Source organism: Salvia splendens, chromosome 9, assembly GCF_004379255.2.
Source record: "Salvia splendens isolate huo1 chromosome 9, SspV2, whole genome shotgun sequence".
In the NCBI taxonomy this organism is placed as follows: Eukaryota; Viridiplantae; Streptophyta; class Magnoliopsida; order Lamiales; family Lamiaceae; genus Salvia; species Salvia splendens.
The window spans coordinates 9081878-9097370 of record NC_056040.1 but is presented as its reverse complement, the minus strand read 5'-3'; the positions used below and the strand labels follow the sequence as shown (position 1 = coordinate 9097370).

Here is a 15493-nt window from a genome sequence, read left to right as displayed (position 1 = left end):
AAATAGAAACTTTTCATTTTAGGAAATGAACCTTACAATCCCCTAGCTCTAATTCCATTACTTTTCTCCTCTTCTCGCTTGCTTTACCCATTTTTCCTCTTTCGTTCTTACTTTATCGATTTTGCATTAAAATCCGTGTTGTTTCTAAAGTTCATATTTTTAGGAAGAAACTAGAGGTAGTAAGTCTTATTTGTTTCAAAACAAAGTAGTACTCCTACTTTGCTAACCAAGTTTTTTGTTCGCGGCCAAATAAGTCCATCACTTTTTGAAACATCGTCATTTTACAAAGAAATACTATTAAGAGTCGAAATCGCTACAAATTAAAAAAATGAAGTAGTTATTGAAATGTTTAAAAGTGAAAATGCAAAATAAATGAAGAGTACTGATTTATTGTCCATCAAAACAACTTGGAGGATGAGATATACAATCAGATCAATTTTGCGATAAAAATAAAACACACAATAATCCACACCTCAGCGTAGAGATGATAACCAAAGCATACATACTCTTGAAATCATGAAGAGCGGCGTGTCAACTTGAAGTAGAGAATCACAAATATGGCGATTACTAAGAGCATAATGATAGTGCCGATGATATATTTATTTCTGCTCATTCTTCTTGATATGTTGGTCAGAATCTTTTTGCTCCGCCCGATGTTATCATCCACCCCGTGAAGCTGCAAAAAGTAGTCATACATCAATTTATCTCGACTAGACAGTTTCACCTAAAGGAGGCAGACCAGACACGAACACGAGCCTTACGGTGTTATGTGCCTGTAGGAGGGATTGGCGTTGCTGGTGCAAATCATGAAGAATTGAGACTCCGAGCTCCTCAGTTTCAAGCATTGTTTTCCGACCTTCCCTGATCCTGTCGCTTGACTTGCCTAATCTTTCAGTTGTCATCAGTAGCCTTGCTCGTTGATCTGCTGACGCCTGGATAATCGAGCAATAAATTAGAACGCAATTACATACGCCGGCTGAATACCGATATAAGCTAACTCGGACATAATTTTGAATGCTCCTTTAGCAATACTAGAAGAACGATGGAAAGATCAGTACCGTCAATGTGTCTGCCATTCCTGATTCCAACAAGTCATCCCGAGCTCCTTGGTTGGCATTACCCAACGTGATCCTTTTCACTTCTGATTTTAAATTGTTCAAATCTGTTTTGTACTCTCTCAGCTTGACAAGAAGCATGGCTTTCACACTTGCGGACAAGCTCCTAGCTTCTAGATCCATTTTATGTATCTTGGATGTTAAGCACAAGTTGGACATTAGTATAGAGTCAAAGGGCATAAGGATCATTATTCATATGAAGTGAACCAATTACCAGTGCATCAGCATCTTCTAATCCTCCTGCAACTTCGGATACTTTCTGTTTCTTTTGTTCTGTGATCGGGGACGTTAAACCAATATCAGCAGCAAATGGAAGTGAAAATGAATTACATGCTTTAAAAGAACTATAGTCGAGTGTCTTAAACAAGAGATAAGCCCATCATTTGTGAAGTGATGGCTAATTGTTTGTGACACCTCCTAAGTTATAAAAGCTTCAAGGACAGTCTAGCATGTGGTTTTGACACTGAAAGAAAACTAAAAACAATTTACAAAGCTACATCAGTCCTTGTCCAAATTAGCTTGAGATTGTCAACTGAGGATTCCCAAATATGATACAAATACTGGAATACTTGAATGGTAATTTCACTGTATGTAATAGAATACTGAAGCAACCAATGTTTCTAGATACTTTTTGCAGCTATCATTCATCAGCTTGTCTAAAAAAAAGATCATCATAAAATTGTGCACATGATATTTCCATTTTTTCCTTTCCTATGCTCAACTATTCAAGCAGGTTAATGAGTTCTCTATACAAAATGATTCTACTCAAATAATTGCAACGTTAAGTAAAATCCAAAAATCGGCAAATGGATCTCATCTGAGTAGCCTCTCTACTTCTGCCTCTTGGTGATCATAATTAAGAAAGTGACAATTACAGGCATCCTGATCCACATCCTCAAACACTCCCCAATAGCATTTTCCCCCTAGATGAAGTTAAGAACCACCCAATCATCATGATAATAATACACCTTGATAAAGTCAATCTTAAACACCTTGAATCAACTATCCTGCATTTGTGATAAGTGAGTCCAGTCACATAGTGTTCTTTAGGTGTACCATCACATATTATAGCGTTCTGATTCATTTTCTTTTGTAATATTTCATAAGTGAGTCCAGTCACATAGTTATATCAAATTGGCAATGTGATTATCATCCTACATTCACCTAGAAGCAGCTGTCCTCTGAAAAAATGGTGTGCTATATGCCTTTCATCGTAGAGATGCACAGGGTATCACTGGTTATCATGGCATAACAATCTAACTGACAAAACTGAATGGAAAATCTAACAAGAAACTCAAAGATGACTGGAAGTAGTGTGTCTCACCTCCATTAAGGACACTAGCTGCAGTAATCTTTTTCGAAAGATTAGCAGATATCTCACAGTATTGCCGCTCATATCCTTCAAATACGAGACTCATCTTTTGACCCCTCAACAATCTCCTGCAATCCACAACAACAATGCTCAATTCCAAAAATAATCCTACGCCACACTGATTCTCATTTCAAATATTTCCACAGACATCCGATCAATAGCCATTATAACTAATTCTAGTTTCTTAAAATTTTACTCCTCACTAATTCCGTCAATACCACTATCAACCAATCCTGCCCGTCAATTTTCAGATATCGCTCGCATCACTGATTCGATCGACATAAGATATCAATCATTCGGAAAACGAGAATGTGAAATGAGGAGCGGCATTAAATTTGGATCAATCGAGACGATTTACCTTAGGTTGATCGGATCGCCGGAAAATAGCAGGCAATGACCGCAGAAAGCACTGTGGAATTTGATGGAACAATCTAAATGTGGAAGTCATTGCCACGTCAAATATGAAAAGACGAAAGTACCCTTTAACGCTCCACGTCGGATGCACAAACAACATTGACTAGAATAATTTTCATAGTATTGTAGATGGCACTATTTATTAAGGTATAAATTGTATTTTATTAAGCTGAGAATCAATTATCAATTCAAACAACCCGCGCTCAATCCTCTCCATCATCATTCAATTTTCACAACAAACCCTCAAAAAGCCACCCTTCATTCCCCAAATTCCCAATCACTACACATTCATGCGATCTGAATTTCTATGTTTCTGCATTCATGATTTCCTGCATTGCCATTTCTACACAAACAACAAACATACCGGCGTTGAATTGGTGTTGATTCTTCCCAGCCAATGGCTGCGGATCCCACGCATTCCGCTCAGAAGCGGAGCTTCACAATTCTCCCCCAAACTACCTCCGACGACAGCGACGGCGCCGGCTCCCGCGGCCGCCACCTCCCGAAGGGACGGCGCGGCGATCGAAAATATAGCAACATCAGAATAACAATCCTCTGCGGATTCGTCACCATTCTCGTCCTCCGCGGCACAATCGGACTCAGCAACCTCGTCTCCCTCGAAGCCGACGCCGAGAGCCAATACCTAATCGAGGAAACCAACCGAATCGTCACCACAATCCGCTCCGACGACGATCCACCCGATTCCGACGACGCTTCCTCCCAAAATTCCCCCAATTCCAGCTCAACCTTCAACTTAGGCCCTAAAATCAAAAATTGGGACCTAGACAAGAAGCTATGGCGTCGCCGGAACCCTCAGTTCCCGTACTTCATCAACGGCCGCCCCAAAATCTACCTCGTCACCGGCTCGCCACCGAGCCCGTGCGAGAACTCCATCGGCGACCACTACCTCCTTAAGTTTCTCAAAAACAAGATCGATTACTGCAGGATCCACGGGATCGAGCTCGTTTACAACACCGCGCATTTGGATAAGGAGATGTCCGGCCACTGGGGGAAACTGCTCCAGATTCGGCAGCTGATGGTGGCGCACCCGGAGGCCGAGTGGATATGGTGGATGGATAGCGATGCGCTTTTTACGGATATGGTCTTCGAGATACCTTTTCATAGATACCGGAGTTCGAATATGATCATACATGGCTACCCAGACATGCTCTTTAAAGAGAAGTCGTGGATAGCCCTGAACACTGGCAGTTTTCTGTTAAGAAACAGCCAGTGGTCGTTGGACTTATTGGACGTCTGGGCCCAGATGGGGCCCAGAGGCCGGCCTCGTGAGGAGGCTGGAAAAATCCTAACAAGTAGTCTAAAAGGGCGGCCTGCGTTGGAGGCGGATGACCAGTCTGCACTGATATACCTACTTATCTCCCAGAAGGAGCTGTGGATGAAAATGGTGTCGATTGAGAGTTCGTATTGTTTACACGGGTTCTGGGAGAGTTTGGTGGACCGATACAAGGAGATGATGGAGAAGTACCGGCCGGGTGTTTTGGGGACGAGAGGTGGCCGTTAGTGACACATTTCGTGGGGTGTCGGACATGCGAGAGAAATGGGGATTACCCGGTGGAGAGGTGCTTGAAGAGCATGGAGATGGCTTATAACTTTGCGGATAATCAGGTGTTGAATCTCTACGGTTTTAGGCATCGGGGATTGGTGAGCACTAATGTTAAGCGGGTTAGAAATGAGAGTGTTACACCTTTGGCGGATGTAGATAAGTTTGGTATTCGAAATTCTTTGCGCGGTAATAAAGGTTGACTAATTGACCTGCAATATATTTCAAGCCGTCGTGTAAAATGTAATCATAGTTTATCATTGGATTTTCAATCAACCTTGAGTGTTGTGTAAGAAAGGGAAAATGGCATTTCTCTTCTTGTTTTTGGGGTTATTTAAGAGGAACAATGTTTGTAGACGTAGTCTATGATACTACTTACTAAACAATCGGAGTAGTATGCTATCTTCACTTTATCTGACTTATCATTCTTCATTTTGGATGATCGATTTCCAATGCATGACTGAATCGAATAATTTTAAAATAAATGACTACATACCTTTAGAGTTGCAATTTTACATATGAGCTCAATAGAAATACAACCTTATTTAGTGGCTCGCATTTAATTTGCATAAAGGAACAACTTGTACAGCCACGTACGTACTAACATACGAGACATGCGCTAGCGCATTCGGATCACTACTCGTGATATATAGTGATCGAGGAATGAAGGATAAAAAAAACATGAAGCACACTCTAGCAAAAGAAAGACAGTATCACATCAATTGTGACTGAGTCATGTCATGCAAGTGGTCTCTATTGGAACATTTGAAGAAGATTGCATGAAATTACATAGTAATTAGAAACTCCAAAGATACATCCTATGTTAAACAAAGAAAAAACACATGAGGATGAGGTGAAGAAGATTGCATGAATCCCAAACCAAACTACACCTCATCTTGCATGACAACTCTCAAGAAACACAGGAGAAGCCCCAACCACCCCCGAATCATCACTCATCATCCCCACCACCACCTCCCCCTCCTCTCCACCACCACTCTTCTTCTCCCCACCACCAACCTCCGCCGCCCCCTGCAGCTGCAGCGCGTACTCAATATTCCACAGCACATCCCCCATCGACGGCCGGTCCACCCCATACTCCGCAAGACACTTCTCCGCCGTCTCCACATACTTGATCAGCGAGTCCTTCCCAATCGTCCCCGCAATCACCGGATCCACGATCTTCTCCGTCGCCCCCTTCGCGTGCTGCTGCTTCGCCCACTCCGCCAGATTCACCTGCTCTCGCGGCAGCGCCGGGTCCAGCGCCGCCCTCGCGCACAGCACCTCGAACAGCACCACCCCGAACGAGTACACGTCCGACTTCTCCGTCAGCTGCTGCCTCCTGAAGTACTCCGGGTCCAGGTACCCAAAGCTCCCTTTGACCGCCGTGCTAACATGCGTCTGGTCCAGCGACGCCGGCCCCACCTTCGACAGCCCGAAATCGGACACCTTAGCCAGCAGATTTTCATCTAGAAGAATGTTTGTAGTCTTGACGTCGCGATGAATGACTCCTTGGGTTGACCCAGTGTGGAGGTAATGCAGGCCTTTCGCTGCGCCTATGCATACCTCCAGCCTCTGCCTCCACGTCAGTGGAGGCAGAGCCGCGGGGCCATACAGGTGGTCCCGCAGCGGGCCGTTGGACATGTACTCGTAGACAAGAATCATCTCTGACTGCTCGTCGCAGTAGCCAATGAGAGATACTAAATGCCTGTGCCTCAGCTTCGACAAAAGCTGGATCTCTGTCTGGAACTCGTTGATCCCTTGAGCGGAAGACGGATTGCCCCTTTTTATGGCGAGCTTGGTGGCTCCGCCGTCGATCTCGCCTAGGTATACCTTTCCGAAACCACCAACTCCAACGACTGATTTCTCGTCAAAATTCTTGGTTGCCTCCTTGAGCTCGTTCAAGCTAAAGAATCTCCCGAGCTGGTTGAGGCCGCCGGAGATGGTGGAGAAGGTCGTGCTCTTGCTCTTGCTCGACATGAAACTGCATTGGCTGGAGTTGAGCGGGAGCAGCCACGACGAGAAAGTCTTCTGCTTCTCGTACCCTCTCGGCTTCCTGCACCATCTCAAAGAGGCAAAAAGGAGCAGAAGCGACGCTACCGCACCTAGCGCTAGCCCGACTCCCGCCGCGACTCTCATCACGGAGCTCTGCCCGTGTTTCTTCCCATCCGCAGAAAAAAGTCCGTCGAGACTGCCGGCGGAGTTGCTCATCTTCATCACCTCGAGGCCGTTTAAAATGGCGTTGGGGAGGGCGGAGATGACGTTGGAGGTGGGCCCCACCTGGACTACGACGCTCCCGTTGGTGATGGCGGAGGCGTTGAGCACGAAGTCCTTGTAGTAAGGTATTGCTAAGCCGGATGTGAGAGCGGAGAGGTCTAAATTGGCAGCGCCGGTGATTCCATTTATGTACACGTTAAAGTAGAGCTCGTTGAGGCCTTTGCTCACTATATCGCAGAAATGGAGTCTGATCAAATACGAGAAGCTTGGATCAACGCTCATTTTCCAAGTCAGGTTGAAATTCGGATCGGCGGTGGAGGAGTCCGCCATCTGATCCGCCGTCGCGTAGACGGAATACGGGGCGGTGAGAGGGGTGGCGCCGCCCATGGGGTAGGTGATCATGTCGGTGGGGACCGACACGTTCCTGGCGCCCTCCGGGAGGGCGAGGTACGCGTCTGAGGGGAGCCAAGTCCGGGAGAGGGTGTCGTTTTTGGGGGTGACGAGGGGGCCGCCGACGTTGAGGCGGTAGGAGACTTCTAAGGAGTGTTTGCTGACGCCGGAGAGTTCGCCGGCAGGAGACACGGAGGCGGTGGTGTCGGGGATGAGGTCGTCCGGGGCGGAGACGAGCTCGATGGCGTTGATGAAGGCGGCGGAGTTTTTCATGGGGGAGAATTTGAGGGTGAGCTTGTCGGAGGTGGCGTTGATGAGGTATTCTTTGATGATGGTTTTGGAGGTGGCGGCGGAGAAGCCATGCAAAAGGACGGTGTCGTCGGTGGTGACGGTGAAGGTGGCGGAGGTGAGGTTGTAGGTGGGGTGGGGGAGGGGGTAGAAGTGGAGGCGGATCCAATGGAGGCCGGGATTTGAAATCAGGAACCTGTACATGGAGAGGTGGTGGAAGATTCTCGCGGTGGCGTACAACGACGGCGAAGAGATATTGGGAAGAGAAGCTAGAATGTCTTCATCGGTGGATAGGTAGGGGGAGGATTGAGGGTCGGATTTGAAGGCTCTGCCGTCGTCGAGAGGGGTGGAATCCGGTGATCCGCAGTTGATGAGGTAGTTATCGGCGGGGGTGAAGGCGGCGGCGTTGGTGAGGATGAGGAGGAGGAGGAGGAGGAGGGGAATGGGAGGAGGGCGGCCCATTTCGGCGGTGGTGTGAAAAGAGTTGGTTTAGTTTATGAGAAAGTAGAAATGGGAGTGTTTTTTAGAGGTGAGAATGATTGTTGGGAGCATGTTGGGGAGAACGTGCAATCTTGTAATCACAAAACAAGGGTTGTTTTATTTCAAGAGAAGACTTTCTGTTATGAAGGAATCAAAGACAGTTTATTGGATTGCATATACTACTAGAATGGAATATATGGAAATTGAGAAATTCAAACGCGTATCCAGCTGGGAAGAGATAAAGGATTAGTTTATGATTTGACTTGTTAGGTTTCATCTTCTATGGTGTAATCTCAAATTTATTGAGGACAAAGAGCCACATTCGATGCCGGGAATTGGGTATTATTGGTTGATAATATGTCTCGACGACTCTTTGTAATCGCAGTTATATAGTATTAGTATGATTTAGGTATTACTATTATTAATGGTTCATAATTCTTATGTTTTCTCATCATTTTATCAACTTAAGTACATAAAAATCAAGCATAACCTATTTCCCTACTCATCTATGCATTTGTTAGAGCTTGTATTAAAAAAGAAACATTTGTGAACAATTCTAATGGTATTTGGTACTTTCTCTGTCCCACAATAGATGTCTCATCATTTTTTATCTACTCGCAGTTTAAAAAATTGCTTGACTTTATAAAAGAAAGTGGATAAAAAAAAGTTAGTGAAATAGGAGTATATTAATTTTATAATACTATTAGTTGAATGAAATGAGTTAATTGAATGTGAAGTCCACCTATCATAAATGGTAAAAGTAAAAATAAGACATTTATAGGAGGAAGAACAAAAAAAGAAAATCTGGAACATTTAATGGGGTACAAATATTAGATTTTTGGATTTTGACATTAGATTTTTAAATTATCAGAATTTTATTATTAAATTTTTATATTTTTATGTAATTTCGTATTGTTCGGATCAGATTTCATAATTCAAATTTTGGATTTTCAAATTCAGAGTCTTGGATAATTTATATCGGATCGGATTCATTTTTTTTATAAAATTTCAGATTTTCTGATAGGAACGGACATTTTGTCTCCAAACACTCACCCCTACATCAAATGTTACAATGTACAAATCAAAATTCTAGTAACCCACAATGATTATTAAAAAAACACCTATTTTTTGGTAAGAGCATCTTAAAAACAATGAACATAGAGACAATTGTTACCTACTTATATACACGTGAGTTGGGGCAGCACCTGGGCATTGCAAATAAATGCAAGATCTAGTAGCTAGAAAACTACAGGCTTTCATACAAAAAATTGTTTCCAGATACATAAATTTGTTTTTATGGTGTGGCTCCAAAGAGAGAGACTCATGCATTCATATATGGCTTCCTAAAATGCAAATGAAGTACGATTCTGCTCCTCAATATGAAAACATCACCGTTGTAACAAAAATTTCCAAAACGTTTTCCCTGAATCATGGTGAATCTTTGTCCACAGTGATTGCTATTATCCAAAAATGGTAGGAGTACACTATAAATGAACAAGCCAGAAAATGATGATCATTTTAAGTAGGGATAATTTCTTACTAATGTTTTTATTGCATTAAAATAAAAATAGGAGTAATTTTTTGGGTGCCTAAGCTTCCCCTGGATTCACTTTATGCTAAAATCAAAATAACAAACTCTTTTTACTGTGACAGTAGTAGTAAAACGGCTCAAAAAAGTATTGAGTAGAACTTAACTTTATTTGATTCCTGCTGCCAAGCAAAAAAAAAAAACCATTTTGTTATTTGAAGTATTTGAAAACCACTTTATGCTACATTTCACTATTCCAGTGTGATGAAAAATTGCTACTTATATATAGTAAATTTCATTTACATTGACCATTTTCCCAAAGAATCCAAATAGATAAGGGTGACACAAATTTAAGAAAGTCTTAATACTATTTCCGTCAGGTAGATGAAATGCAACTGTAGAAAGTAGAAGCATTGGCGTGTATAAATTTCTATGATCGACTAAAGCCCATGAAATAAATTTAGCGTTTTGCTTTGCATGCATGGGCCTTGTTAGGGTCTAATTAGTCAAGACTATTTATTTCAGTTTCTTTGTGGGGTTGATGGTAGACAAGTAGAGGGCAGGTATATATTTCAACTTTTCTCAATTCATAATAGTAATAGCTTTGATTTTTGTTTTATATAGCCTGAATGTTAATTTTTTTCAATTTATAATTTTAACTTTGATAAGAAATCAATTTTTTCACCTTATAACTTTAGCCTATCAATAGAAAACGATATAGTTCATCCCACATCATCAAAATGTGATAATATCCTTGTATGATAATGAAAATGTTTCAAGAGTGAGAATTACATGAGTTTTCCACTTTCGTTCGTTTTCGTTTATTTTGATATGAAAAATAATGGATCCATATTGTAACTGATGAGAAAGAAAAGAAAACCAAATCGTATTACGTGACATTTTTTCTTATGTGAATATGAACAATAATCTACCTCATTTTTACTTTTCATAACACCCACACTCCTGGCATATCAAACTAAAATAAAGTTGAATCTAATCAGCCACAAACTTTCAATCTTTCATTAACCAAAAGAGGTTCAGGTGATCACTCAAGATTTTTTATTTAATAAAAATTAATCCCCAATTAAATTATTTAATCTCGAAACTGTAATTAATTATACGAATAAATACTAAGTTTCCCCAGCAGGCAACAGCCTCCGAAACCCTCGGCCTCGCTAAATTCCGCCCAATCCGCGGCCGCCGCCACCGCCTTTCTGCATCTCTATAACATTCACCACCGCGTCCGCCGCCACTATAAAGCGCCTCTAATTGTTTTTCTCCCGCAACCATCAAGCCTTCCACCACCGTCGCCCGTTGTGATGGAGTGGTTGCAATATACTCCCTCCTTCCCATTTTAGGTGTCTCGGTCACTTTTGCATACTCGTTTTATAAAAATCGTTAAAATGTAAAAATGATAAAATAAGAAAGAATAAGACTAAGAAGAGTCTTAATCTCTCTTATTTTACCATTTCTTCACTTAACTATTTATTACTCCCTCCGTCCCGAGCTACTCGCTCATTTCCTTTTCGGCACGGAGATTAAGGAATGAGTGTATAGGAAAGTCAAAAATGACGGCTGTAGGTGAAATTTTTTACTAAAAATGGAAAGAGTGCAAGTAACTTGGGACGCCCAAAAAGGAAATACGTGCGAGTAGTGCGGGACGGAGGGAGTATGATTTTTACAAAATGGAGTGCAAAAGTTGTAAAAGTGACCGGGACTCGGGACTGAGGGAGTATTTAGTTTCCCCCTTATTTACCCTAGCGAGAAGACAAAATCTGCGCCGTCACAGCGGCGCCGGACTTCTCATTTACCCTAGCGCGAGTGGCGGTGGCGCAGATCTGTCAATCGATAGGCTACAAAGGAGCCGAGATGCCGGCACTCGAAGCCCTAACCGACATCGCCACCAGGTATTTGAAAGCGATTGCCAAATTAAGCGCGGAATCCGCCAATTCGAGCGGGCGCACTGAATCAAACCTTTTCGACATCGCCGCCGCGATCGAAGATTTGGCATCGGTGCAAGGATTCGACGGCTCGTGGAGAGTTCGATCACGATCGGTGTGGAGGTCAGCCGCGATTAGAGATTTGATGAAGTGCGTGAAGCACATGGATCAAATTCCGTTTGGTCAGCCGTCGCCGCCGATTATGAGTTGCTCCGGTGTAGGTAGAGTGTTGAATACTAGGGATAATAGATTGTGGTACAATGAGGGGAAACTGAAGCACGTGCCGCGGTGGCTGCCTGCGGTGGAGGTGCGCGTAGAGGAGGAGGAGGAGGAGGAGGAGAAGAGGCGAGGGGAAGTGAAGTGGGATGAGAGTTTGGAAAGGGAAGAAGCGGTGAATTTGGGGAGCAGTGAGATGAAGAAGTTGAAAAGGGAATGCTATGATGAAGATGTGGAACAAGTGCTGGTGAAGAGAGGGAAAGTCAGATTCAAAATTGGGAATGTTGGAAAATTTAAGGGTACATGTGAAAACAACGGCAGCGGCGGAGGGGAGGAAGAAGACGGTGGCTGCTAAAGCAACCTCGAATTTTCCTTGCTGAATTGGGGTTCTTACAGTTTAATTCAACACCAATGAAAAATTAGGATTTTGTCAAAAAAAACGAGATTTTGGGACAGAATTGCTGTTTGAATGGTCCATACTGCATATCAAATTATTTCAATTTGGTGAGTTAATGGGGAATTGGGTTAGAGCATCCACATCCGTCCTCTTGCCAACGAGCACGGATGTGGGCCCGGATCCACTTTTACTCTCTGTTCTTAGGCAAGAGCACAACCCTCGTATCCGTGCTCTTCCGCAAGAATGCCCTTCCGCAAGGATATGCTCAAGGGTCCCACCGTTCTATTATTCAATTTAAATAAAAATATTTCCACAATATTAAAATGCATTAAAAATAACTGGAATAATATTACAAATTACAAAAAAAAAAAAAAAATTACATAATTAAAATCCTAAAAATTAAAAATTTCTTCATTAACGTCTTAAAAATTACATAATTTAAATCCTAAAAATTAAAAATTACATAATTAAATTCATAAAATTAAAAAAACCCACTACTTGTGGTCGAATTTCGCGCAAATGGATGATGAATGTGTGTATTTATAGATGATTTTGGGATTAATTTTTTTAAAAAATTTCAAAAAAATTTCAAAAGAATGGTAATAAATTCTGTATATTTTTGGGAATCCAAAAATATATATTTTTTTAATTTTTGGTATTATTATTGATTTTTTTTTAAAATGCCAACGACCAATAGAAACGCGTCACGTTGCCCTGCTCGCTGGCACGAAAGTACTCTTAGCTAAGAGCAGCGCCGTGCCAGCAGCAAGAGCGCAGCGGCGGACAGCGGTACCGTGCCGCTGGTACGGACGGACAGTCGTGTGCTCTGCGCCGCTATGGATGCTATTAGGTTTTCAAATTGGTGTGTTTGTTATTCATATGCTACGTATTGTTGTCCAATGCATATAACATTTTTTTTAATTAATGCAGGTTTTGGACGAAATTGGATGGGCATGGTAGAATTTCATTTTTTTAAATGATCTAACTTTTATAAGGATCCAATGATATACATTTGATAAATATTCAATTGTAAAAATCATGGATTAAATATGCCCGGTCAATGGTTTTGACCAAAGAATAAATGTGACGAGACATTTAATTTTGTGAAATTAAATGATATAGCGTCGATCTACATTTTACGTAGATAAATGTAATATATTCACTTTCTCAAATCCGATTTCCGGTGAGTGAGAAATAGAGGATTAAAGTTGGGCATAATTAGCTTTTAATTAAAGCTTGGAGCATGTGCTTAGGGAATAATTAACTAGAGTTAATTATCCCACATTGGAAGATTAATACATCTTTAATGTGTTTAAATTAAGTGACTTTATGTTACTTAATAATTATAGTGGATCAAGATGGGTGAAAAAGCCCACACGCGCGCACACGCGCGCGCCGCCGCCGCCCGCCTGAGCCCGTGCTCGTGGGCGTGGGCGCGGGCCTCGGGCCTCGAGCCCGGGCCCGAGCCCGAGCCCTGGACTTGGACTTGGACTTGGACTTGGATCTTGGTCTTTGGGCTTGGGGCTTGGCCCAAACTATTCTTTTTGGACCACCGCCGAGTCAGCAATCCAAGTGGCTTGACACGTCGTCAAGCGAGGCACAGTCACGGCTGCCACGTGAGAAATCCACACGGATGGCACACTCCTGCCACACGCTTGTAACCGACGTCGGTTACGAATTGGCCATGATGAGCCTTCAATGGCTGGTTGACCCTGCATGGTGGCTTGGCCTATAAATAGGCTAGCCATACCACTGCATTAGGATATAACACATACAAGCATTCTCTGCATAAGCTCTATCCCTCTCTCTGCATTGTCTTTCTGTCGAAGCTCTGCGCTCTCCTCAATCCAGTTCGCCGGAGCTCTAGTGATTGCGGTGCTGCATCAATATAGACGTAGCCGTTTTACCTTTGGGGACGACACGCCAAACCGAAGAGCACTACCGGGGCGTATCTCGTCTTGCGGGAAGAGGCCTCCTCGACTCGGCTAAACTTAGTTCACGGTTCTTTGTTTCGAATTCTTACGTTGTAATTTCATTTAGTTCAGTTTCTCCTTTTCTTTCTTTTGGGTTGTATTACGCCCGGTTTTGTTATCTCTTGTAATCACCAGAAACCAACAATCGCAAGACGAGATAACTTGCCTTTGCAGGATTTTGGACTCTAAACTGAACCTAAGAACTTTCGAAACATTAACACCTTTTGCTGGAGATGTCGACGGAATCCAACACTGCTGCTGCCAACGCCACCGCCGCCATTCCCTCAACCATGGCGACCACTGGACCGATCAACACTTCATCGGTTCCCTCGATGATGCCAACTCCCGGCTTCCCAGCCGCTTCATCCACTGTCCCTTGGGTTTGGGACAACCCTTACGGGGCGTCCACTGGTTCCACCTTTGGTGGTTCGGTTGGTTCCACTTTCAGTGGTTCCTTCGGGTCCTTTAATGGATCGAGTGCTGGGGCCTTCGGGTCTCACACGGGTGTTGGGACCTTCGGGTCTCACACGAATGCTGGGGCCTTCGGGTCTCATGCGGGTGCTAGTCCCTTCGGGGCTGGTACGACCATGGCGGGCTCTATGCCCAACATGAATGGTGGGGCTCTATGCCCAACCATGTTGTTGGCTCCTTCGGGGGCAACGGAATTGGTTCCTTCCAAGGACCAAGCGCGGCACCTTTGGCACCAAGAATGATGCCACCTGCCGAGAAGCCACCAAAGTTTGGAGGATCTGACTTCAAGCGGTGGTACCAGAAGATGTTGTTCTACTTGACAACATTGGGCGTCGCCAACTTCCTCACGGAGAACGAGCCGCCCGCACCAAGCGACCAAGAGACTAGGCTCGAAGTCATGGCAGATTATGAAGCTTGGAGGAAAGGAGATTACCTTTGTAAATATTTCATTCTAAGTGCTTTAGATGATAGTTTGTACAATGTATACTCCAATGTAACCACATCTAAACAAATGTGGGAAAACCTAGAAAAGAAGTATAGCATAGATAATGCTGCAGGGACGGAGCAAGTTGTAGCTTCCAAATTTATGGACTACAAAATGGTCGACTCTCGACCCGTCATGGAGCAAGTCCAAGAGCTCCAAATGATCATCCACTCATTAGTGGCTGAAGGGATGACCTTGCCCGACAAATTCCTAAGGTGCACGATCATTGACAAGATCCCTCCAAGTTGGAAGGACTTCAAGAGTTATCTCAAGCACAAGCGAAAGCAGATGACCCTTGAAGACTTGATCGTGAAGTTGCGCATCGAGGCCGACGTGCGCAAAAGTGATCAAAAGGCTAAGGGATTCACCCCAAATGAAGCCAAGGCCAATATGTTGGAGCGGGGCGGACCCTCCAACAAACGCCCTCGCCCACACCGTCCAAATGACAAGGGGAAGGGAAAGCAGCCTTCAAAGAAGTTTGAAGGCGACTGCTACAAGTGTGGCAAACAAGGCCACTTTGCAAAGGACTGCCGCAGCAAGAAGAAGAAGCCGGCTGCCCACGTCGTTGAGAAGGAGTTCAAAGACTGGGATGAAAACGACCTCATTGCTGTGGTCACTGAAGAGGTCAACCTTGTTAACAACAACAATGG

At 43.5% G+C, this 15493-nt stretch overlaps 3 protein-coding genes and 1 pseudogene across 3 annotated transcripts; 2 read left to right on the top strand and 2 right to left on the bottom strand.

The window, feature by feature from the left end:
- Positions 1-369: 369 nt before the first annotated feature.
- On the bottom strand, positions 370-2898 carry LOC121746739 (vesicle transport v-SNARE 13-like). Its single transcript, XM_042140664.1, has 6 exons — positions 2846-2898; positions 2440-2555; positions 1330-1388; positions 1059-1247; positions 762-932; positions 370-676 (listed from the first exon to the last, which is right to left on the bottom strand). The coding sequence occupies exons 2-6, from the start codon at positions 2531-2533 to the stop codon at positions 515-517; spliced, it is 675 nt and encodes a 224-aa protein (XP_041996598.1). The 5' UTR covers positions 2534-2555; positions 2846-2898; the 3' UTR covers positions 370-514.
- Positions 2899-3298: 400 nt separating this feature from the next.
- LOC121749117 lies at positions 3299-4665 on the top strand (annotated as a pseudogene).
- A 688-nt stretch (positions 4666-5353) lies between these two features.
- Positions 5354-7816, bottom strand: LOC121749116 (probable receptor-like protein kinase At5g61350). Its single transcript, XM_042143719.1, has one exon. It carries the CDS (start codon positions 7814-7816, stop codon positions 5354-5356), a length of 2463 nt encoding a protein of 820 aa, XP_041999653.1.
- Positions 7817-11231: 3415 nt separating this feature from the next.
- Positions 11232-11873, top strand: LOC121749115 (transcription initiation factor TFIID subunit 8-like). Its single transcript, XM_042143718.1, has one exon. The coding sequence runs from the start codon at positions 11232-11234 to the stop codon at positions 11871-11873; it is 642 nt and encodes a 213-aa protein (XP_041999652.1).
- The last annotated feature ends 3620 nt before the right edge of the window (positions 11874-15493 follow it).